Source organism: Antechinus flavipes, chromosome 2, assembly GCF_016432865.1.
Source record: "Antechinus flavipes isolate AdamAnt ecotype Samford, QLD, Australia chromosome 2, AdamAnt_v2, whole genome shotgun sequence".
NCBI lineage: Eukaryota > Metazoa > Chordata > Mammalia > Dasyuromorphia > Dasyuridae > Antechinus > Antechinus flavipes.
Window position 1 is genome coordinate 485,808,625 of NC_067399.1, and position 26,292 is coordinate 485,834,916.

General features: G+C 41.1%; 1 protein-coding gene across 1 annotated transcript in view; it reads left to right on the forward strand.

Moving 5' to 3' along the window:
• The window catches only part of ADCY7 (adenylate cyclase 7), an 87,870-nt gene that overhangs the window by 37,212 nt on the left and 24,366 nt on the right, over window positions 1–26,292 (forward strand). Inside the window, exons 3-10 of the mRNA XM_051979816.1 lie at window positions 650–853; window positions 2,920–3,084; window positions 5,589–5,738; window positions 7,109–7,257; window positions 11,998–12,109; window positions 12,289–12,416; window positions 13,442–13,600; window positions 14,769–14,901. Of these exons, the coding sequence (XP_051835776.1) occupies window positions 650–853; window positions 2,920–3,084; window positions 5,589–5,738; window positions 7,109–7,257; window positions 11,998–12,109; window positions 12,289–12,416; window positions 13,442–13,600; window positions 14,769–14,901 (1,200 nt within the window). The remainder of the gene's footprint in view (window positions 1–649; window positions 854–2,919; window positions 3,085–5,588; window positions 5,739–7,108; window positions 7,258–11,997; window positions 12,110–12,288; window positions 12,417–13,441; window positions 13,601–14,768; window positions 14,902–26,292) is intronic.

Sequence of the window (26,292 nt, forward strand, 5' to 3'; positions counted from 1 at the left end):
CACAGGGTAGTTGCAAGTAATGATTTGTAGATCTAAAAATGGTAAAGCAATTTGAGAGATTATGAAAGGGAAGTGACTTTTCTGTCATCATAGAGACAGTGAATAACTCTTCCTGAATTTAAATCTTGCACTCTTCACTGCATTGACTTTCCAAGCTGGGTAAAGACAATAAAATGGGGTAGGGTATGAAGAAGCTTTCTTCTATATGAGTTAGGCCATCACATCCTACTAACCTTAATTAATGTTTTGAGGACCAAGGTCTTTAGACCATTTGACTAAAAGTAGAGTATTCTTATTTACCCCTAAGAGAAATGTATATTGTAGTTATAGATTCTGGAAATAAGGTTGGAAACTGAGGCTGAGAAATGAAGTATCATCTTCATCAGTTTTCTCTTCTTGAATGTATGGAAACGTGGTCCATTCTCCTGAATCAATTGATTATTTCATAGTGTAGAACTCCCTTTCCCCTAACAACTCACCCCTTCCCATACACATCAGGGAGAATTTAGCTTATAAAGAAGTTGAAGATCATCAGTCGTATTAATGGGCTGGGCTCATAGAGAAAGTTTTCATGGAGGAGGTAGAATTAGAGAGAAGACAAGTATAAGACACGGATTCTTACAGTAATTTATGTTTGTCTGGCTCCCAGAACCGCCTCGCACACCAACCCTTCCTGGTGACGGCATTCATGACGCTTATTCTGTTTGCAATCATTTATGCGCTGGTATACATCGAGTGCCTCTTTCAGAAATGGCTCAAATTCTTTGCTGTGATCATCTGGATTTGCTTCTTGACCCTGGGTTTCGTCTTAATCTTCGACTCAAGGGATGAGAAAACCTATGTGTGGGAGCAGGTAACTATGGGACCAATACCCCTGGATCCCACTGCCAGATGGAGAGAGGCAGTAGATGATTTGGACTGACTGTTAGACTGGGGAAAAGGACATTTGAGTTCTGTGCCTGGCTCTGTCACTAATTTCCTGAAGGACTTTGTGGAAGCCAGTTTATTTCTGTGTACCTTTTGCTGTCCCTCTGTAAAATGAAGGGGTGATACCAGATTATCTCTGAGATCCCTTTTAACTCAGACATTCTATAATTGTGGGACTTAGCTAACTTATGCCATATTGATTTATTCCTTAAGGAAGAAAGTGACTATATTAAAAAAAACAACAACTATCCCTTCCCAATTATACACACTGAGAGAAGGAAGCTGTAAGGAGAATCTGCAGAGTATTAAGTAGTTTGTGTGTGTGTGTGTGTGTGTGTGTGTGTGTGTGTGTGTGTGTGGTGTTCAAAGTTGGCGGGGGGGGGGGGTTATTAATTTATTTTCTCATTTAGTTTGGCTGAGGCTAATATTATTTTAAAATGAGAGCCCTCCTTATGGTACTGATTTCAGGGAGGTTCTTAGCCTGGGGATGGATTTGAGGGGCTAACTACTGAGGTTTCAGTTGGTTGCTGAGTCTAAAAGATAACTTGACAGCAAAGCTTCTTGAACTGTGGGTCGAGATCCCATATGGGGTCTTATAACTGAGTGTGAAATTATGATTTATCAATACATTTTTGATTTATATACCTATATACCTGGGGTCACATAAAAATTTCTCAGATAAAAAGGGGCACAAGTGGAAAAAGTTTTAAGAAGCTCCTCTTTAGAAGTCATTTATTCTATCTCCTTCATTTTACAAATGAAGCTGAAATCAAGTGATTTGTCCTTGGTTGCACAGGTAATAGGTGACAAAGACAGGATTCAAACCCACGATCTTGGAAGCCAAATTCTATGTTTTCACTGCCCCATGCAAACCATACCCCAGAGGGTGTGGCTCTTGCCTAGTGCCCTGTCATTGGGCCAGATGAACAAGCCCTAGCCCAGCTTCCTTCTGAGTGTTAATAATTATCCTTTCCCAGGGGAACTCATTGTCATGGAGGAGGCTATTTTAACTACTCTCAGTTATCATGGAGGGTGTTAGTATGTCAACTGTTCTGTCTCTCAGCTCATGAGTTTATTAGGGGTTTAAAACTTCACCATAAGTGAAACTTGACAGGCCCAAATTTTGGCCTCCAACTATAGTTTAATGTGTGGGAAATGATGAATAAATTTGGCTTTCCCTTGAATAAGACAAAAAAAAAAAAAAAAAACAACCTCAACAAATTTTAGATTTTTCCTTTTGGCTCTGTGTGCTGTTCTTGGTCACAGCTCATTTGATAAGGGAAGTATGTCACAATAAAGACATCTTGGAGTCTAAGTGACCATATTTGGAGGCCGATTAGGAAGCTAGATGGTTTTTACCTGTCTGCTCCAGAGCATTAGAGAGCATCCCTAAATCAGCTGATTCTGTGCTCCGAAGAGACAGACAGAAGTTGGGTAATGTCTCAAATTCACTTAATAACTTTACCCCTCTTGTGCCCAAGAGCTCCCCTCCCTCACCCAAGCTTTTTCCTAGAATGATGAGTGAAGATCCAAATGGTCTTGCTTTCAGGTCTAGAGGCTTGTTATTATTTTTCATCTCCTAACCCACTCTCTGCAATGATGGCAATGGGCAATTTCCTAACAAGGAGGAGAATGGCCTCCTGTTATTGACATCAAAAGTGTCTTGGTGAAAAAAAGCTGGACAACTGGGATTTAAATCCTGACTCTGACTCTTAGTACTTGTGTGACTTTTAACAAAACAGTTAAACTCTGTAAGACTTACTGTCATTCTCTGTAAAAATCAGGGGTCAGTCTAGATGCTCTCTGGGTGTCCTTTCCAACCCTAAGTTCCATAACAGATATGAAGGATAATTGACCCCTGCACATAATAATCCTGATGAATTCCAACACCCAGTTAGTTGCCTGTGGCCTTACTTGGCCCAGGAACCCCACTCCCTACTCCCCTTTTCCAGTTCTGAGGATGCTGGGGTTCACTAGGTTTTCCTTCTCCAGGTACCCTTCTTTCTCTTCATCATCTTCACTGTGTATACCATGCTGCCTTTTGAGATGAAGGAGGCCATTGTGGTGAATGTCCTGTCTACCCTGTCTCATCTGCTCGTGCTAGGTTTCCGGGCTGAGGTGTTCACGGCGGCGCTCCGCTTACCGGTAGTGCTCCAGGTAAGAAGCAGCTATAACACAAACCCAGGTATTAAGTGCTTAGAGTGAGCAGGGCTCTCTGCTAGGTGCTAGGGGAAATACAAGTGTGAAGAAGCTCCGGTTCTTGACCCTAAGAAACCCAACAAGTGCTTGATGGCCTAGCAGGCTTCAGTGACGCAGGGCCTTGGGAAGCCGACCCAAAGAAACTACTAAATGGAGAGAATGGTGATGTTGGCCCAAGGCTTGTTCTTATGTCATTTCCACTTATTGCTTGGAGCAGCAGTGATCTGATTAGAGTCTCTGGATATTATGTGGAGGAGGGGTCTCTAGAACATTTATTAAGCACTTACTGTGTTCCAGGAACTGTGCTAAGAGATGGGAATACAAAAAAAAAAAACAAAAACACTTTCAAGGAATTTATATTCTAATGGGGGACAAATCATACAGGAAGAAGCTGGAAGGCAAGGGGGAGAGGTAGGGAAGAGGGTACCCCTGCTGGAATGAGGCAGTCAGGGTGGAGGGGGAGCAGTCGGAGAGTGAGCTGGATGTTAAGGGAGTGACGTGGCAGTTCCCAGCAGGGACTTGACAGTGACTGGGAGTCGTTTTCATGGACTTTAGGCAGCCAGCACGGATGGGGAGCATTTAGGCGGGGCATCCGTCTGGGGTCTCTAGGAGAGAGAATTCAGCCCCACTTCTCTCTCTGGAAAATTCATCAACATGGCTTGTGCTTGCTTATCTTTGGGGTCTGAAGGGGCACAGAAGCGCATTGGGTGGGAAGGTAGGGCTTACGTGTAGGGACTGAGACATTGTTCTCCCATTACCTATCCTGGGAGGGTCCTCGGAGTGGCTAAGACCACCAAGAAGAGGCAAGGGGATTCTGCAGAAATCAGGCACTGCTTCTGACTCAGCTGGGCAGACCCTGGGGTTTGAGCCACAGACTTCCTTCCAGCTTTGAGCACGCGTGCCATTCGTCAGCCACACACCTAGCCCTTCCCCAGCCCTGGTCAGGGGAAGTGGTGGCAGCAGGGCAGCCATTGGCACAGGATGGCCAACCAGCCTCGTCTGATTTCTGGATGTGTGTAGTATGTCAGCAGAGGAAGAAACCCTAAAGACCTCTGTGGTCACGGGAGGTTCTGACTTGGCAAGATTGCAGGGGGAGGCGGCCCCCTTTTCAGAAGGTTCTCTCCCCCCATTCTGCTGGTGTGAGGATAGAATAAAGGGAGTGCTCATGGTCTCTGTTCCCTGGGCATGTGCAGCGTCAGGCTATGCTCAGACAAAATTTTGCAATACTATAGCTGATTTATTTCCAAAGGACTTTCTTAATGGCCATCTTATTGTGTCTTCATGACAGTAAATGGCATCGAGTATCATTCATTATAACGCATCGATACCGTGCCTGCTGTTTGTGCAAGGTCTTGTATTAGGGGCTGGACTCGTGAAGATGAAACCCCACAGAGAAGTGACTTTCCCCCTGGTCACTAGTAAGCAGAGCTAGAATGGGGCCCCCAGTCCCTGCCCTCTCACTGCCTCTGGCTCCTTTGTGAGTGTGTGTGTGTACACTGTTTTATCCCACTGTCGAACCCACCACTAGCCATAAATAGAAGATGATTGTCCCTGCTTCCTAAACCCTTAAAAAAACCCCTAGGATAAAGCAGATAATCGTATCTTACAACTAAGACAGTTTTCCCAAGCTAATTTTTAGTCATTTATGGAATAAAGGAAACCCAAGACCAAGAGAAATGTTTTTCCTTCCCGGAGCCAGCTCTGCCCAGGGAGATGGGGTGTGGGTGGGCCAGAGTCCCCCTGATACCGCAGTCATGCACAGGGCCAAGGCCTTGTTTGATGGCCTTTCTTCCGCCTTCAATACGCTCCAAACATTTCATGAACATCAGTCCTGCCTCTGGGCTTCCAGTGGAAGCTATGACCTTTGCAGAAAAAGTTGCTTCTTCCTTGTCCCTGATGTGGGTCCTGCCCTTCTTTTCTTGACCAAGACTTAGACATTTTGGCAATTTTTGGTAGAGGAATTAAATTGGGGGGTGCAGTGGAAAGAATAGAGAACTAAGAGATGAGAAACTGGGTTTCTAATCTTGGTTCTGCCAGTAATTATCTGCATGATTTTAAGGGATTCCCTTTTAAATTAGATTTAAATTAAATTTAAATTAGAATATAATTTACTTTCTCTGGGTCTTGGTCTCCATCAGAGGAGGCACTGGACTCCAAAGCTTCTTCCTAAACAAGGGAGATGTTCAAAGAGTGTGGGAGATGGTTTCTCATCCTTGTTCAGAAAGGACAACTGGGAAGGAGGACTTTACGTTGAGCTTATGTTGAGATTTGGAAATGGGGGATACGATATGCATTTTAGACAAGTTGGGAAGATCCTCCCACCCTTGGTGTGTCCAGTGGCTTAGGCCATGGCTATGTCTCTCTGCTAGTGGGGCAGTTTTTCCCCATGCCTTTGATAGTCAGGTCTTGGGTCACAGCTACTGAGCTCTCTGTCTTTCCCTCTGGACTCCCCATCTTGGTAGTTGCTGGCAAACACCACCATTTTCCTTTGTGGGAACTTGATGGGTGCCTTTCACAAGTCCCAAATGCAAGATGCATCCAAGGACCTCTACATCTACACCCTTAAGTACATCCAGATCCGAAGGAAACTGAAGATCAAGAAGCGTCAGCAGGTAAGCACATCTGGGAACAGCTGCCCAGCTTGAGATGGTCCCCAGATTGTATTCTGGTAGATTCCGCCTACCACTCTATTCTTCTTTGAGACCATTGGCTTCTCTTCCCTTACTTTGATTCCTCTTCCAACCTGCCTTGTTTTCTTCCTAGCTATTTTATAGACATTCCTGCCTTTGTTTATCCTTTTTTCCCCACTTGGATATCCTTTCCATTGCCCAAATACTAACTATTCTTCAAGATTAGCTCCTACCTCAGCTTCTCTAAGAACCTTTCTTCAGCTACTTTTGGCTATATCTCTTCTTATTTTTAAATATATTTTTATTTTTTTATATTCTTATTATAAGCATCATATCTATATGGGAGTATTGGTTATGTTTAAGAAAAGTTTATTATATATTGTTCTTTACTTGTCTAATGCATATAATTCTCATTTTCCAAATTAGAATGTAATTTACTAGGCAAACCCTGGACATATCTTGCAATCTCTTTGAGGTTTATTATCCCATCTGTAAAATTGGGACTTGGGCTAGATAATTAAAAACTGGTGACTTCAAGTGAGACCATATCTTCTTCCCTTATGCATAAAGCTGCTGTATAGAAATCCCTATGGAGCTGCCTTGATAATGATACTAACTGAGCCTTTGGCCCAAGAAACTTGGGTCATTTATTTTGGAGAAGAAAAAACTTGAGGAAACATGATGGTTATGTGAGAGAGAAGTTAGATGTGTAACTATTTTTAAAAAATTATTTTTATTTATTTTGTTAAATTTTTCTCGATTACATGTAAAAGATTATAATCATTTGAAAATTTTTGAGTTCCAAATTCTCTCCCTCAATCCTTTCCTCTCCACCTCCTTCTTGAGAAGGCAAGTAATTTGATATCAGTTATCCATGTGAAGTTATATAAAAATGTATTTCCATGTTAGCCGTGTTGCAGAAGAAACCCAGACAAAATAAAACAATAAATATAAAGCAAAAAAAAAGTATGCTTCAATCAGTACTCAGAGTTCAGGGAAGAATTTACTGGGAGGCATATTTTCAGATCATTATGAGGAAGAACTTCCTAGGTAGAGTTATCCAGTTATAGAATTAACAGGCTGCCTTGGGAGAGAGGTAGTGAGTTTCCCCATTACTGGAGCTTCTTGATCAGAGGCTAGATGGCCCCAGCCTCTTGTTGGGTAGGTGCTTATTCCGATTCTGATGTGTGTGTGTGTGTGTGTGTGTGTGTGTGTGTGTGTGTGTGAGAGAGAGAGAGAGAGAGAGAGTAAGTGTGTGTGTGTGTGTGTGTGTGTGTGTGTGTGTGTGTGTCTAACAAGATGCTCCCTGGGGGCCTTTTCCTCTTTGAAATCCCCTAACTCCCTGCCCTCAGGAGAACCTGCTGCTCTCAGTATTGCCAGCTCATATTTCCATGGGAATGAAGCTGGCCATCATTGAGCGGCTCAAGGAGAACAATGACAGACGCAGTATGCCTGACAACAACTTCCACAGCCTTTATGTCAAGCGGCACCAGAATGTGAGGTGAGAGTCTGTGGGGCTACGCGAGGGCCGGTGGAGAGCCCCCGTGGGAGAGGAGGTTGGGCAGGGCTCAGAGCCAGGTCGTGGAGGGACCCTGAGTGCCAGAGCCCAGTCTGTGTTTTATTCAGAAGGCCTTTGGAGTAGAGGTGTGAGAGCATCGGAGCAATACCTTAAGTATATCAGTGGGGCAGTGGGGTGGATGATGAATCAGAGTGAGCAGGAGAGGGACTTTAATCAGGAAGATCAAGTAGAAGGCTTATATTATAGTGTTGTAGATGAAAAGAGATGAGACCTTGAACTGCAGTGATCACAGTGAGCAAGAAAGGAGTGGATGCTCAAGATAGCCCGTAAGTGGATATAACCAGTCTGGGCAACTGAGTGGGCAACTAGGAGGGAAAATGGAATAAGATCACTCCAAGTTTACCATCAAGAGAACTTAGGAGAGAATCAATTTTAGGAGGAATATGATGTTTAGGAGGAGAGACACCTAAATCAAGATTTAGGAGAGATATGTGGGGTTTGGGATGCCAGCATGATATTTAGATGCAGGTTATCTAGTAGATAGAGTAACTAAGTTGTGGGGAAAGACGAGGTAGAAATATGGATAGATTTTGGGGTCATTTTCATGGAGGGGATAATTGGAAGTCATATTAATGGATGAAATTGCCAAGGGGAAGAGAGAAGAGGAAAGAAGAGAAAAAAGGCTAGTCAGGGCAGTACAGGATAAGAAACTAAAATGAATGACAGTCATTTTTACTAGAAGTCAGTGAAGGGATATCACAGAGGGGGTTGGAACAGTAAGAGAGAGCTTTGTGGAGGGGTGAATCCTGTCATTATCATTATAATTTATAATTATAAATATAAAATAAATTATAATATAAAAATAGATATAAATAAATATAAAAATAAATATGATTATAAATATAACAAATAAATATATAAATGATATATAAATAAATAAATTATGTGAGGAGAGCATTGGATGTTACGTGTGAAATGGTGTCAACCAGCTGCAGATTGATTTAGGAAACCTGACATTAACAATATCTATGTTGTGTTGTATTTTTATTTTATTAAACTTTTCCCAATTATATTTTATCTGTTTCCCTTGGCTTTTGGTCAGGAGTTTGAGACCTCTGATATAGAATAGCTTCTCACCTCCATTTTACTGACAAGGCCCTTTCCCCTTGGCTTCAGAGACACCAGTCCTGGCTTTCCTACCTTCCTCACTCTGTCTTTGTGTCTTCCTTGTTTTTCTTATCCATGAACGTAGGTGTTTTCCCAGGGGTTTTTCCTACACTCTCTCTCTCTTGACCATTTCAATCCAAATCCCATTGTTTTAACTATCACATCTATGCAGGTGATTTCTCCATCTCTGTCTGTAGGCCTAACTTCTTTTTTGAACTTCAGATCCCTTCTCCAATGACCTTCAAGATGTCTTCACCTCTATGTCTTATTAGTACTTTGACTCCAATAAGTCCAAAATGATCATTTTTCTCTTGTCTTCTAAACCTGCTCCTTCTCCTGATTTCACTATTTCTGTCTGTGGCACCCTTTTATGCCTGTTAGTCAACTAGGTGCTGGGAATGCTGAGAAAGCTAAAAAAAAAAAAAAAAAAAAATCCTATTCTGTGACTGTACGATTATTTTTTACTTTTTCCTTTCTCTCAATTCTCATACAGTCAGTTACCAAATTTCATCAGTTCCATCTGTGACCATCTCTTGTAGTGGACCCTTCCCTCTTTTCTCACTATCACCAGCAATGGATCCTCGTTGCCAATTGTTTAGACTTGGAGTAGCTTTTGTGCAAGGCTTCTGACTCCTATCTCATGGTGATCCCTTCCTCCCACGCTGGACTCCAGCTCACCAGGACATTGTTATCTCTAGCATCAGGAAGGGAGCTGAGGCATGCATGGCACAGGGACCTAGAATGCCTTCCCCTGCCCATTGTTACCTATTGAATTCTTACCTGTCCTTTGAAATTCAACTTACATGCCCCCTTGACTGAGAAGCTTTCCTTCCCTCATCTTCCTGGCTGCTAACAACCTCCTCTCTTAAAGGATGGGAATGGGATGTGTTTTAACTAAACTTTGGCACTTTCCCCGCCCCTAGAACAGTGCTGAAGTTGTACTGGGTGGTTAACAAATGATCCTCACTGTCAGTGCTAGAGTTTTTTTCAGTCACTTTTTCTCTTTTCATTCATGTCTCTTCTCCATTTTTGCATTAGAGATGTTAAAATCCTAGAGTTCCCAGTCAGATGCAGAGCCCTGGGAAATAAGAATAGACAAAGCAGATTGTGAAAGAAGGGTCTCGGAAACTTTTTTCTCTTTCCCACCATCAACCCTAGTCCCAGCAGTGCATGGCAGTGGAGCCCTCAAGTTGGTTGTAGATATATTCTGAGTCTCCCTGACTCCCAAAAGGAGGCTCCCATACAGATCTGATTGAGAGGCAAGTCTGAGGAATGGGATAGTGGGATGGAAGGGATGGGGCAGGGCATAATACAACATAGATGTTTGTTATTAAGCATGCTATACCTTCCTGGTGGGTGCATTTGAGCCAGACATGATCTCATCCACCCCACAACAGTCCAGGCAAAATGGAATAAGTCACACCTCCCCACGGTGGCCTAGCATTGTTGGCTGGGAAGGTAGAGGGTACTTATTACTGTTAAAGCTATAGGGGAAGCCCTGGCTGCTTTTAAAGCTTTTGCAGCCCAGAGGTGCTCAATTTGCCTGAACTTCTGCACTCGTGTCCTCATTTCACAAAGAGAGGATCTGAGTCCCCAAAGATGCTTCCCATGGTTTTTAGCCATTCAGGAGTCTAATTGAAAATCCAGGACCCTTTTGATTAATTCTTACTGCTTCTCCTTCCTCATCATGGATCCATGGATTTAGAACAGGGGACATATAGTCAGGGTATGTTGCTTGGGGGTTTTGTTCTTCCCCCTACAAGGATATTGGGGAAATGTCTCCAGTTCATAAAAACCTGCTTTCTCCTCTGACTCCAAGCCTGGCATTTGTGGCCTTCTATAATCTAACTCCAGTTTACTTTATCTTCACCTTCTCTCTCCTTCATGTGCTTTCCATTATAGCCATGGTGGATATTCTCCAGCTGCTCCTGTCCTTTCCCCTTTCAGTTCCCAAAGTTGCTCCCTGGTCTCCTCCTGACCACTCAGATCTTTGAAACTCTGCTCACACTGTTCCCCTGGTTGCAATTCTCTGTTCGTTTCCCTCAGTTTTTAGCCCCTCACTTCTTCATGGCCTAGTTCAAATGCTGATTCCTCCAAGAAACCTTTCTTGAAGCTGAAAGTGATTGTTTCCTTCTCAAATGTCTTATAGCACTTTGCTTGGATCAGCCATTGCATTTATTGCATTATCCCTTGTATCATGGTTATTTCTGTATTTTTCTCAGTAGCTTGAAAGTTTTTTAAGACAAGTGAGTACCATAATGGAAATGAAAGGAGGACTTAGAGTGAGAAAATTCTGGATTCAAATCCTGTCTCAGACACTTATAAGATGTGGGCAAATCATCAAACTTCTCTAAAAATTACTTTCCTCATCTTTGAAATGGAGATAATGTAGAAATACTTATTTCTCAGGGTGGGTGTGATATGGAAGCTAAGATGTGGAAAATGCTTTATAAATCTAAAAGTATTATAGTGTTAGTTATTAATAATAAAAATAATTATTTACTATTATTATTGAGAAAAAAGGACTCTTTCTTTTCTATCATTGTAGATAGCAAAAATAGTGCTTTGAATATAGTATAGTAAGTCTTCAATAATTGTTCAAGTAAATTCAAGTTGAATCTGTTGGGGCCCCCAAAAAGGTAAAGGCTGTTTCTACCAAGCTTGGAGTACTTCGTCTGGTTGGTAGGAGAAGCTAGGGCAACAGAACCTGGATCCAGTCTGGAAAACAGACTGATATGCAGGGATGGGAGAGAGGGGAGCCAAGAGGAGTGAGGTGGTATAGGACTGGGAATTAATTGCAGCAAATATAGTCGACTTATTCCCTCACTGTTCTGGGCATTGTTCCAGTATTCTTTCAATATTCCCATTATGTTCGCGAGATACAAATTAATTTTAGCCTTATCCTTGCCAAAGCACATGAGAAATAGTGTAGTATAGTGAATAGATGGATATTCTTGCAGTCAGAAAGGCCTGAGCAGTTCCCTTTGATGCTGCCCATCTCCATCAGTGAAGTGAATTTCTTCACAGACACTTTCCCATTCCCTGAAACCATAGAATCAGACAAAAAAAAAACCTTGTACACAAAACTCTCCATCTTATATGTTCCTGAGCCACGTAGAAATGAGTTGGTATATGATGAGATAGGCGATGATTTTTGAGTCCCTGGGCCCAAGTTACAATCTCTGTTCTCTTTCTAGTTGTGTGACTTTGGACAAATGATTTTCTGGAACTCACTGTCCTCAGTGACACTGCCTTGGATGATTTTTAAAGTTCCTTTTTGCTCTAAAGCTGGCCAGAAAATTTCTAGATGACTTTGTTAACAGACGAGTCAGATATGTCTGACATTTGGGAGCAGGTTGGGAGCTGCTAAAATTTCGTGCCCATCGGGGCCTAAGCTAAGAGGCCCTCTCATGCTTGCCGACATGCTTAGGAGTTGCTGCTGTCCAGGTCTGTCAGTGCCCTGGACTGTGTCCCGCCAGCATGGCGGTCTCCTGCGGAGGGCCTGGGGGGCTTGTCGGGGGGCTGCCTGGCCCTAAGGCTGCTTTTGTTGTGCAGCATCCTGTATGCCGACATCGTGGGCTTCACCCGTCTGGCCAGCGACTGTTCCCCGAAGGAGCTTGTGGTGATGCTGAACGAGCTCTTTGGGAAGTTTGACCAGATAGCCAAGGTAAGTCACCCTTCTGCTGAGCAAGGCTGGGTTCCATGCTCTCCACTGTGGAGGTTAAGCGGAGGCTGCTCATGGCAGGTAAAAAGAACCTTTGGATCAGGGCTTGGGAAGGCTGGTTTCTGGTCCTGTTCGGGCCACCTCATTAGCCACATGTATTCAGTAACTCACTTACTTTGCAGGAAAACGAGTGTATGAGGATCAAGATTTTGGGGGATTGCTATTACTGTGTTTCTGGTTTGCCAGTGTCCTTACCAACTCACGCGAGGAACTGTGTGAAGATGGGACTTGACATGTGTGAAGCCATCAAGTAGGTACTTGGGGTGCCCGGGGCAGAGGGACCCTTCCCTTGGGATTCTCTGGCTCCAGATCTCAGGCAGAGCCAGGAGACTTGTGCCGAGCTGATGGGACATTCCATGTGAGAGAGGGGAAAGCAAGTGGCAGAGAGGAGAAATAACAACTCGAGGCCATGCTTTGATTCCTTGAAGGCTGCTACTTAAATTATTGCAGGAGGAATTGAGGTCAGACAGTAGGAAGAACTTTGTTACTCTCAAGATTGGAAGTTCATGTTAAAGTTGGGACTTTTAATTGTAATAATCATAATTCCTCCCTTTCCCCTCCTGGTCTCTCAGTCTGTTCAAATTCTGTTTCTTTTTCAAGATCCAGCCCTATTTCTACCTCTTCTGGGAAGTTTCCCTTGACTATCACTGTTTCCAGGGATCCTTCTTTTCTCCTGTAGCATTTATTCTATCTACCCAGACATTTAGCAGTTTGTTACCTTTGGTCCAGGAGAGAGAGCCCAATGGGATAGGCTATCCCTATCCTATTAATGTCTCATGGAATTGAGTGCTAGCCTTGGAGGTCCAGAGACCCAAATTCAAATTCAAATTCTTTCTTTGAGACTATCTGCACGACTGTGGGTGAATTATTTTGAATCTCATTCTTGGCAATTCTCTAACACTCTAACTGCAGAGGAGGAGTTGTTCCTTAATGGTGGATCCTAAAAGGAGTTGCCACAATCACTTTGTTTTTACTATCTTGTGTTCTTTCTTAGTTGTATTGTGTATCAATTTTGTCTAATCTATAAGTCTGTAAACTCCCCAAAGGCACAGATTTGCCTTTTCTTTTCTCTGCCACAGTGCCTATCCCTGGGTGGACAGCAAAAGAGTTTCTAAAAAATGCTTATGAATTGATTCACGAGGTAGCTGGATTTCTTATTTGGGCACCATCTAGGATGAAAGAAGATCTTGAGTAATTTGAAGCTAAGAGAGCCATGAGATTGATTGTGGCCTTGCTGTTTTCCAGGAGGTTTTGACACTTTCCTGTCGTCCCCAGGCAAGTGAGGGAAGCCACAGGTGTAGACATCAACATGAGAGTGGGCATTCACTCTGGAAATGTGCTCTGTGGGGTCATCGGTCTTCGAAAGTGGCAGTATGATGTGTGGTCCCATGATGTCTCCTTGGCCAACCGGATGGAGTCAGCTGGGGTCCCTGGGTAAGAACCATCCATAAGGCAAAGGGGGAGGGCTTTGGACTTCACTTCCCCCTCCTTATCATCATAGTCCTGGCATCTGGACCTTCAGCTCCTGGGCATTTTGGGTGGCCACCAGCTCATTTGTCTTTTGCCTGGATTTGAAGACATGCATGGTTCAGTGATAAGAGCTCTGACTTGCTGTTGACCAATGTCAATCCTTCTTCCCCTCTTCTTTAACATGGGAAGTTTGGAGCAAGAGATCGTTCCAATGCTGACTTGCTATGTGCCTGATTCCATGATTCCAAATCAGCCCAGTAAGAAGATTCCTGTTGCTAGGAGTATGGACAGAGGATGAATAATTTCCCTTTCTGGTGAGGGGGAGATCTTTTAACAACCTGACTTCAGTTTCCCCATTTGTAAAATGAAAGAATTGAACTAAATGATCTTTAAGGTCCTTTCCAGTTTGGCATTTTGTCATCCTATATCCATCAAATTAAGATGACACAAGATGTAGCTCTTTCTAGGGGTAGGAGAATGAATTAGACCTTATAATTGTCTAGTTCTCCTTCCCACCCACCCCCTCCCCTCTCTTCTCTTCTCCTCTTTCTCTCCTCCCTCCCTCTTTTTTTCTCTCCCTCCCTCCTTCCCTCTCTCCCTCTGTCCCTTCCTCCCTTCTTTCTTCCCTTTCTCCCTCCCTCCTTCCTTCCCCCTCTCTATCCCTTCCTTCCTTCTTCCTTCCCTCCCTCTTTCCCTCCCTTCCTCTCTTCTTTCTTCCTTTCCTCGCTTTTTTCTTCCTTTCCTCCCTTCTTTCCTTTTTTCTTCCCTTTCTCTCTTCCTCCCTTCTTTCTTCTCTCCTTCCCTTCCTCCCTTCTTTCTTCCCTGCCTTCCTCCTTCCCTCCCTCTGTTCCTCCCTTCCTTCTTCCCTCCCTCCCTCCCTTCCTTCCTTCCTACCCCCCCCCCTTTTTTTTTTAACCACAATCCATCAAGGATACCACCTTTTCCTTCCTTCTCAAATAAAGCATGTCTATGGTAGGGATAAGGAGATGGAGACACAGAGTCTGAATAACTGTAGTTTCTCTGGCACCATACAGAGAGGCTCAGTATGACTAAATTAGTTTGAGAGACCCTCCTTGAAGGATTCTAAGCATATGTGGTTTCAATTCCTTTTTTTCCACATTCTTGAATACAGCCGGGTGCATATCACTGAAGCCACATTAAATCATCTGGACAAAGCATATGAAGTGGAGGAGGGGAATGGAAAGGAGAGAGACCCTTACCTGAAGGAGATGAACATTCAGACCTACCTGGTCATAGACCCTCGGGTATGCTCAGTTCCTTCTTCCACTTCTAGGTGGTCTATAGTTATGTGTGTGGGAGAATGCATGGGTCCACCAGGACCATATTGATGTAGAGCAGCATCTGCCTCCTAGTGCTTCAGGCCATTTCCAGGGCCCAGGGCATCCCCCTTATCATTTCCATGCTTCTTTTACTGACTTACCTAGCCTTGGAAATTTGTGGATCACAATCATATTAACAGACACAGCATTTGTTAAACACCTGCTGTGGGCAAAGCCCCAGGCAGGGTACTGGTAATGATCCAGCATTCAAAAGAGAGACTCTAATTGGTTAGAATCTAGTAGGAGGATAAAACCCAACTATGGATAATTGTGATACATGTCACGTGGAAAATGCGTAAGAGGCGCTAAAAGAAATGCCAAAAGAAAGAAAAGGGGTGGAATGCAAGGAGGAGGGGGAGCAAGGAGGAAAGTTCCTGCCTTTGGGGCTCTTTAGAAAGGCCACTGCGGGGGTGGGAAGCAGAGAAGCAAAAAAATGCTGTTAGAATTGGAGAGACAGAGGGAGAAACAGAGACAGAGAGACACAGACAGGGAGACAGAGACAAAAAGAAAGAGGGGGGAAGGAGGGAGGGAGAGGGGGGAGAGAAAGAAGGAGAGAAGAAGGAGTGTAGAGAGGGAGAGAAAAGAGGAGGGGTATAGGATGAGGGTTTGTTGGTCCATTTGTCTTGGGCTCCAAAGAGCTCCCTGTTGGCCTGTTGTTCTAGGTTATACCCCTCCTGGACAATTCCATTTTGAAGCAAGAAGGGGCACATAGGTCTGCCCTCTTTGGCCTGTCTGGGCTTTCCCTCCTGTCCTTCCCCTTCTTTTCCTTTTCTCTTGTGTAATCAGAAGAACCTCATGTTCCCCAGTGGAGTCTTTTCTTTTAAGCGGGACTCTGCCAGACTTTATAAATGAGCAGGAGATGAAGTTTCCAGCCCAAGTCCCATTTTGTCTGTTGTTTTCTAGTTATAGTTTCTCATGCAGCTTATAGAAGCCACAAATATGGCACTGGATGGGTTGCCAGCAATCGATGAGTCCGACACCCTCATTTTACTCATTTACTGGGAACTAAAGCCCAGATTAGAGAAAGGACTTTGCTTAAGGTCATATAGGTGGTAGGAAGCAGAGCTGGGATTTGAGTTTACTCATTGCAGGATCTAAATTTCAGCTCTAGAACTTCTTTTTGAGAAGAACATCTCTGTCTCAATACAATTAAGATGGCTGGTTTTTTAAAAAGCGGTTTATTCTCTAATCTATTGTGTATCCAATGAATGTTTTTCTTTTTTAATCAGTAAAACCATTGATGAATGCTTGTTCAAGGGTCCTTTATGGAAAAGGCAGCCCTGGGGGAGCATAGGCATAGGAGCTGAAGGAGAACATGGAGATGGAATCCCCCTTTTTTTTTTTTTTTTTTTTAACAAATGAGAATTGAGAAGTCTGAGGAAAGTGATTTTTCAGTCTCACAGATAGCAAACCAAGATTTGAACCCACGTTTCTTGATTCCAAAATCAGTGTTTTTTCTATCATGCAACCAACAGTTACTGCAGGCCTACTATGTTTTGTATAATGGGAGAGACAGTGCTGTTTAAGGCACAGACGCTGCCCAAAGTGTGGCTAAGGAGATAAAGTGGACTCACATCGAAGAACAGCATGAAATACAAGGTAGTATGTCATTCAGGGCTGAGGTATATGGTGTGGAGTTTGTAGGAGTTATGTATATGAAACTGGAGTAAATGAGACTTGGGCATGTAGGAGACTGTCAATCTTTGAGCTCTGTCTAATTATTTTAATTATATACATAGAGACTCTTGATACAGTGATCACTGAATCTAGAGTCAGAGGTTTGAATCCCTTTGTTACTTTATTGGTTGAATGACCTCAGGCAAGTCACTTAAATTCTCCAGTTTTTCATCAGTAAAATAGGGGGTTGGATTGTGAGATCCATCCAGTTCTGAATTTGTGATCCCATTGTGCCTGTGTGTGATGACCAGAAGTGCTGGGTGGGGGGAGAATTTACCCTGAGGGCCGCAGAGCTGTCCCAGGGGCTGGGGTTCTGAAGAGGAAGGCCTGACCTAGTTCATTAGTGTTGGCTTCCTTCATGACTAGAAGTCCGCCTTGTTCTGGGGAGTCATGGGTCTGGCAGTGGCTTCGACTCTGAGCCATAATTTTTGGCTGTTGCTCATAAATTTCCATTTGAAACAGTTCTTCCTTCAAATTGTCAGTCCTCCGTCTGTGCAAGTGTCATTTGTCCCAAAGGCTTTGTCCCTGCAAAGGGCTGGGGTCCCAGGGTGTCACATTTTTGCTAGTGGATCCCCCTAGTCAAACCAGGGAGGACTGTGCATCTTCTCAGACCAGGAAGTCAGACTTTTGACCGGATACATGATGGGAAGGATAGAGTTTGGGAGGCTTTCAAGCCCTCCTTACCTTTCTTCTTGCAACAGCCTTGCTCTGACTCCTTCTCACATGGGTAGGGGCTGAGGGCTTTTCCCCTACCCCGCCATACGCCTGGACAAACAGAATTATTTTCCACACAGGAGGCCAGCAAGTCTGTATGTGGCTTTGGTGAATCATTCTTGGGGCTCTGACAAGAATGTCGTCAATCTGTTTTCAAGCTTTCTCCCTCTCTGCCCCAGCGGCACATCAAGGTCTGCTTTCAAGACCCAGCCGTTAAGTGTTTAGATGAATTGGGCACATCAAAACAAAACTGTCTAGTTTCTCATTTCTAGATGCCTGGGACTGTAGCCAAAGATGTGTGGGCTCAGCTGGTCTTAGTTACCACTACTGAGAAATGGGGATACAGACCTCTGTCTTATCCTGAAGACACTATCTGCTTCCTTCTCCCCAACTAGTGATAGAGATCTCTGAATGTCAGGACTGGAACAACCGTTTGAGTTTGTTTAGAGTAATCCTCTCATTTTTGATAAGAGGAGAAAATGAGGCCTGGGAAATTATTTGCCTCAGATTACATTTTAGTGAATGGAAAAATAGAGACTAGAACTTGGGTATTTTGACTTGCCAGCCATTATTCTTTATGTTATTAGGCTGTACACTTGAAAAGTCACCATGTTGAGCTTTATTTTATCATATTTTAAAGGTTTTATTGATGCTTTTTTGCCATAGTAATTTTTGGATGTGATGCTACTTTGTCACAAAGAAAGTAAAGTTAAGCAACAGGGGCTGACAAAACAATATTGTTTGATAGTGTATTTATTGTTCTATACCCTTCTTCATTCTTGATAAGAGGAGAGAAATTTGTTTCATTGTTTTTCCCCTATTCCATCATTGTTTATTATAATTAATCAGCTTGATTGCCTTTCTGTTTTTGTATGTGTGTGTGTATGTGTGTATATACATATACATATATATGTATATATACAATTTATATGTGTGTATTATATGTGTATTATACTATAATATGTATATGTATAATATATAACAATATATGTATATATACTATAATATATAGTATAATGTATATGTACATATATAGTATAATGTATATAATAATATATGCATAGTATAGTATGTATATACTAGCATAATATATACATATATGTAATATATAAATAATATATTACACATATATGTATAATATGTAATAAATGTATTATTGTTTAGTTGTTTTTCAGTCATATCCAATTCTTTATGATTGCATTCGGCAAAGAACTAGCATGGTTCACATTTCCTTCTCCAATTCCTTTTATAGATGAGGAAATTGAAGCAAACCGGGTTAAGTGACTTGCCCACAATCATACAGCTTGTAAAAAATCTGAGGCCGGATTTGAATTCAGGGAGAGGAGCCTTTCTGACTCCAGGTCTGATATTATCTACTGGGTCATCTCCTTGCCCCTATATAATTGTATAATATATTAAATATATTATATTACCTATAATTTCACATGTGAAAATAACATAGAATGTGTTATATTATGTGTGTATGTACACACACACACACACACACACACACACACACACACACACACACACAATTTTCTCCAGGTTCTCATTCCTATGTCCTGCATTAGTTCTGATCTTCCAGATTTGTGTGAATTTCTCTAATATGTTGTTGCTTGTGGAACACTAATATTCTATTATGTTCTTGTAACACAATTTGTTAAGCCATTAATTAGTCAGTAAGTTTTCATTGTTTCCAGACTTTTACTACCGTAAAGAAAGAGCTTGATTTGATTCAATAATACCCAACTACTCCAGGCTAACTTGACCTATTGTGTTGTAATAGAGCGCTGGTTTTACAATCAGCAAGTGTGGGGCTGAGTTACTTCCCCTGTACGACACTTCTTCATCTGTAAAATGGAACTGAGAACCCCATTCTACTTTAATACTGCGCTCAGTTGACAAAATGACTTTCCTAAAGGACAGGTCTGATCCTGTCACAACTTATTCACCAGATACCACTGGCTCCTTGTTACCTCCAGGACCAAAAATAAACTGCTCTGTTAGGCATTTAAACCTTTCACAGCCTAGCCCTTTCCAGGTTTTTTTTCTTTATTACTTCCTTCCATGTACAGTATGATCCAACCTCTAAGTTATTTGCTGTCATTCAGACTCAACACACACCTTCTGCCTCCTCACCTTGTTCCCAGCTGTCCCCCCAGGCCTAAAATGCTTAGGTCTCCCTCTTGGATTCTCTGGCTTCCTATTCAAATTCTACCTTCTGAAGGAAGCCCTTCCAAGTCCTCCTTAAAGCCAACTCCTTCCCTGAGATTATCTTTCCATTTACATTGTATAAATCATATATATGTGTGTATATTTATGTGTTTGTGTGTTATTTGCATGTACATATAGTTGTTTGCATGTAGTTTCTTTCACCCCTATTGGAATGTGAGCTTCTCATTGATGGCAGGGACTCTAGTTTTATCTTTCTTTAAATCCCTAGTTCTTAGGAAATTAACTGGTCCATAGTAAGTGATTAATAAGTGCTGATTTATTGACTTGGAATATTTGTACTATCTATAAATAGCATTAACTCAAAAAAAAAAAAAAAAGTGAGGACTGGAGACCAAAAAAAACCCCTGTACAACAAACTATATTTTCTATCAATGACAGTGAAATTACCACATTTAGAGTCTAATATCATAGTCCCTCATGTGAGGAAATAGAAATGATAATAAAGAAAATTAAGAATGAAAGAGCAACTGGGACAAACCAAGAATACCCAGAAAAGGCTATTGCTCGAGGAAATACAATTTTGATCTTGCTGAGAGATTAATTCTAAAGCTATGTGGAGCAGAAAAAAGATATCAAATGATTTTGAAAAAGATGAGTGATAATATGTCAGTAACTGTCCACCCATGTAGCTTCTTTTTCAAAAATATCTTAATAAGAACCATTTCTAAAATGAACTAAGTATATTTGATGAAAACATTAGAAGGGGAAGACATACTTTTATAAACTACATTCTATAGCCGATCATTTCTTTATGGCCACATAATTGACTGAGTGGTATGGTGCAGAAAATACAAGATTGCATGGTGCTTATTCTTTCACCTAACCTCAGAGTTGGGAGAAACTTCAAAGGCCATTTGGTCTTTACTTGTGAACACAGGTCCACCTCTTTTACAGTGTTCTCAAAAAGTAGCCATCCAGCCTTTAAGACTTCTGCTGACAGGGAAACCACTGTCTCCCAAGGCAAGTCCCACTGCTTTTGGATGGCTCTGCTTGTTAAGAAGTTCCTAATGACCTCAAACCAAATTTGCTTCTTTGCAACTTTGCTGTAAGTTCTGGCTTCTGGTGTCAAACTGAATAATTCTAATCCCTCCCTTCAAATACTTAAAGACAACTTTTCTCATATCCTCTCTGTTATGGCCACTCTCAGCGGTTCTTTAGGATAAACATTCCTTTTTCCTATTGTCTTCAGTTCTCTCACCCTGTTACACTCCAATCTTCTTCCTAAAAACTTGCCAACATTGAATATAATACTTCACATGTTTTCTGATCACATTAGGGGATAGAAGAGCTATTACCTCCATGATGATGGTCACAATTCTAATGCAATCTAAGATTGCCTTATTTTCCCAACTGTAACATTATACTGTTTACTCACATTAAGCTTTCAGTCCCCTACACTTCTCACATTTTGTTTTGTTTTTGTTTTTCTAGACAAATTGCTAGCTAGTCCTACCTTTCTTATTTTGTACTTGTGAAGTGTTTTATTTGAATCCAAGCATAAAACTTTACATTGATCCCAGTTCAGTTTTAATTTTATTAGAGTTAGCCCAATGACCAAGCCTAAGACTAGTTATCTTTTCAAGTTTTGGTCATCTCTATTTTTGATGAGTATTCTCTCTATGTTTTTATCAAAGTCACTAATAAAAAGATAAAACAATATAGGTTCAGTACAAATCTGGCCCTCTGCTCGAAATCTTCTTCTCTGTTGACATCGAAATATTAATGATTCCTTTGAGTCTGTTTAGCCATTTGCAAATTGATCTATTTTACTGTGTTAAATTTATCTAGGTCTGAGAAGGGCAAGTCAAGGTTTTCTACTATTATAATTTTACTTATTATTTCTGTAATTCATTTAACTTTTCCTTTGTTGATTTAAATGCCATGCCATTTGGTGCATATTATTGATATAATAATTTATATTAGTTATTTGTGCTAACTTTTTACCAAAATTTAACTTATCTCTTTTACTTAGGATTATTATTATTTTTATTTTTTGCTTTATTTGAAATCATGATTGCTACTCCTGCCTTGTTTTAAACTTCAGCTGAAGTATAGTAAATTATATTCCAACTCTTTATTTTAATTCTGTATTTGTGTTTCTATTTCAAGTTTCTTATAAACAATTATAAATTCTTATAATCCATATTGTTGGATTCTAGTTTCTAATTCATTCTGTTATCCTCTTCTATTTTATGGAGAGTCATTCCATTCACATTCATAGTTATGATTGGTATATATTTTCCTCCATGCTTTTTTCTTATACATTTCCTTCCTCCTCTTCTCCCATCTCTTCTTTAAAATTTGGTTTGGCTTTTGACTTATGTTTCCCTTGTTTTACTCTACTTCATCGCCTTCTTTTTCTTATCCCATTTTTTCCCTCCTATTTCCTTGTAAGGTAAGATGTATTTCTATTCCCAATTGTGTGTGTATATATCTATTTTCCTGTTATTTAACCAATTTATATGATAATGAGATTTAACTGTTGCCTGCTCTCCCATTGTTGCTTCCTTATATAAACATTTCCTATTCTTCTCCCTCCCACCCCCTTTCCCCTCTTACAGTATATTACTTTCCTTTAGCTTTTCCATTCTTCTTTTGAGATCATCAAACAAAACAGAATCACTTCTGGGTTCTCTTTCTAATTAGACTTCATGACCCCTGATGATGATAGAAATCCGAGGAACTACTTGTATCATTTCTCTATATAAGAAACAGTTTAATCTTGTTTAGTTCCTTATGATTGCTTGCACATATTTACCTTTTTATGTTTCTCTTGACTCCCATTTCAGATTTTCTACTTAGCTCTTGCCTTTTCATCAGGAATTTTAAGCTTCTATTTCATTAAAATTTTCTTTTTTCTCCTGTAGGAGTAGACTCAGTTTGCTAGGTAGTTTAGTCTTGGTTGTAATCCTAGGTACTTTACTTTCTAGAATATTATATTTTAAGCTCTTTGCTCCTCATAGTAGTGGCTACTAAATCTTGCATGATTCTGATTGTGATCCAGCAGTCACATCTGCCAGTTGTTTGTTAACTGTTACAACAGAGAGAGCTTTGTATGATTCTCTGCTTTTTAAAATAAAATGAGGCATAAAACAGGGAGATATGTTTGTCAGAGGTATTTGCCACTGACATGGAGCTCAAAGTCTGAATGGAAAAAGAATTCATTATAAATGGTGAGGTCATTCAAGGCATCTGTCAGTAGATGACATTGTGTTAAATTACATCAAGCTCAGATCCCATCAAACATTCCAGAGCCTCCTAAATTGAGATCACTATCGACTTAAGAGCTCTGTCTCACTCTCCACATGGGGAAAAACAAGTATCTGAAGAATACTCTTGTAGATCTATGATAACTGTGTATGTGAGACTCCTAGAGGCGATCCACCAAGACATCCTGCCCTGTATTGATGCTCATGATGTCGGGAGACCCACAGTTGGGTCCCTCGTGCATTGGGTAGAGCTCCCCAGCTCCCAAGAGAGGATTTGAACAGGAGGAAGTGAACAAAAATCATGCAGATGAAGGACTGAATAGCTACTTGGACCATTGTGGGATCTACACTGAAGAGATCATAGATACCTTAAAGTATATAGAAGTACTCCCTTCCTGCTAGAGTTGTTCTGGGAAAAACATTTTGTAAGTAATTGTTACCTGGAAATGTGAGCTATGATTGGCTGCTACTAATTATTCTGCCTCTAGTAGAGACAGCTAACTCTATAGATAGATATGATATATAGATATTAGATAAAATAAAAGGTTTGGACTAAAGGATTTCTGTTTCCTTCCTGTCCCCTCTCTGCTGCCATATGTTCTGTAATATATAGATTTATGATTATAATCCTTCATAATTCAACAGTGAACATGCTCTTTATCATTTCCCTATATAAGGGGTGGAGGAACCTGTCCAAAAATCTTGTTGCCTTCTCTATCCACAAGTAAGGCCATCTTTACAGGATGACTTTTTTTGTACTCTGAAAGGAAATGGCATTATTAGGTACAGCAACGAGGCAAAGTACTGTAGCAGAGAGTGAGAAGACCTGGATTCTCTTCCTCTCTTATCCACTATGTGATTGTGGGCACAGAATTTCCTTTGGCCTCCACAAAATGTACATAATAATCCTTTTATGGCCTCTCTTACAGGATTGTCCTGGATGTAAATCCTAAAGCACTGAGGGAATGTGAGTTATTGCTTGTGTTATTATTAATAACTTCTATGACTTCATCTTTCTGAGCCTCAGTTTTCTCATCTGTTTAAAAAAAAAAAAGGCCTTTTGAGTTTATCTCTGCTATGTACTAGTAATGTGCCTTGAGGTAAATTGTAGGGTCATAAATTTTGGGAGAGACCTAAGAAACTGTCTAAAGCTCTTCACAATTTTTCTATCCATATTGAAAATTATTCTCCTTTTCATGTTCTGTAGTCCAGTCAGACTGGCCTTGTTCTTCCTCAGATATGCTAGTCTCTCCTGCCTATGTGAATTTATATAGGTTACTCCCCTCTCCTCACTTCTGCTTCAGTTTAGCTCAAATACTAGCTCTCACATATGAGATTCTCGTGCCCTAAAATTCCCTCATATTTATTTTTCATGTTTTCATTTACATGCTGGATGCCCTGATAAATGTAAAAATTTTGCTGTCAGAGACTATTTCATTTTTGTCTTTGTATCACCACTGATTAGTACAGTGTCTAGCAAATAAGAGGCACTTAGTAAGATGTTTTTTATTGATCTAGGCTAATTCCCTGATTTAATAATTAAAGAAAACAAAGCTTGGAGAATTAAGTGATTTGTTCAAGTTTGAATCCATAGGGCTCCTTAACCTCCTTAAGCTTCAATTACAAAATTTTTTTTTCCAATTAAATGTAAAGAGAGTTTTCAGTGTTAATTTTTGTAAGATTTTGAGTTTCACATTTTTTTCCCTCTTTCTCTTCCTTTCCTTCTCCCCAAGACAGCAAGCAATCTGATATGGGTTATCATACTTCCATATTTAGTCATGTTATGAAAGAAGAATCAGAACAAAAGGGAAAAACCACAAGAAAGAAAAAAAAATTTAAAGTGAAAATGTTTGATTCTCTGGATGTGGAAAGTAGCTCTCTCACTCCTCACTTCTGCCTCCTGGCTTTCTTCTGGTTTCAACCAAAGTCTTCTTAAGAAGCCCTTTGTAGTCTTCCTTAATCTTAGTGCCTTCCCCCTTATATTGTCTTCATGTTATCCTTTCTGTATCTTACTGGTACATAGTTGTTAACCTGTTGTCTTTCTTGTTAAACTATACCCTCCTTGAGAGCAGAGACTGGTTTTTGTCTGTTTTCCTTCTTTCCTCCCTCCCTCCCTTCCTTCCTCCTCCCCTACTTGTAACTCCCTTCCTTTATTCCTTCTTTCCTTTCTTTCTTCCTTCCTTCCTTCTTCCTTCCTTCCTTCCTTCCTTCCTTCCTTCCTTCCTTCCTTCCTTCCTTCCTTCCTTCCTTCCTTCCTTCTTCCTTCCTTCCTTCCTTCCTTCTCCTTCCTTCCTTCCTTCATTCCTCTCTTTCTCCCTCCCTTCCTCTCTTTCTCCCTCCTTTCCTCCTTCTTCCTTCCTTCCTTCCTTCCTTCCTTCTTTCCTTCCTCCCTCCCTTCCTCTCTTTCTCCCTCCCTTCCTCTCTTTCTCCCTCCTTTCCTTCCTTCCTTCCTTCCTTCCTTCCTTCCTTCCTTCCTTCCTTCCTTCCTTCCTTCCTTCCTTCCTTCCTTCCTTCCTTCCTTCCTTCCTTCCTTCCTTCCTTCCTTCTCTCCCTCCCTCCCTCCCTCCCTTGTTTCTTTTTTTTTTCTATAATCCAAATGCTTAGCACAGTTGCCTAGCAAATATTAGATACTTAATAAATGCTTGTTTACTTGTCTTGATTTCACTGGTTTTCCCCCATGCCTGGAAGGCTCTGCCACCTTTTGGTTTCCTTTATAACTTAATTCAGATCTTAACTTCTGTAGGAGGTATTTTCCTGACTCTTTCTACACTCCCCCACAAGTGCCTTTCCTTCCAGATTACTTTCACTTGCATGTATAAATAAATATACACATATAAAAATAGATTTCTATACTTCTATCTTATATGTAGTTTTTTGGATACTATTCTAATACTCTTTAAAAGCAGGGTTATTGCATTTGCCTTTTCTTTTATCTCCAGCATTTGGCACAGTGCTTAGTCCCCTGCTAGTGTTCAATAAATAAATAATAAATCATGTGATGAGCTTTTTGCTATGATTATTGTATACAGCGAATGGTGTGGTAAATGTGAAATTGAAAGGTAAATCTGGGGATTGGAGGTTATTTTCCTGGGGCCAGTCATCCCACTTAAGACTGAAAGAAGCCTAACCCAGTCAGTTTAATATAGATATCTGCTTTCCTCTTTTCTGTCTTGTGACCCTTCTCTCTGCTCTCTCTCACTCCCTCCTACCCCCACCTTTTGTGAAAGAGAAAAACTTGATGGCATCCGAGTCCTGAGATGTCTCATTCCAACAGTTGTGCAGGGAAAGCCTTGGAAGCATGCAGTGGATCGGGACCTAGTTGAGCTCCATTCCTTCCTCTTGGTTCACCTTCTTGTACATGTGGTTTTGAATGTGTCCAGGGTCAGGGTAGAGGGAAGGAGGCAGTTATTCATTCACAGGCTCTAGAGGTTATTGTCCAGCTTGGGGAGGATGCTACAGGAGATTTATAGCATCTGGAAAT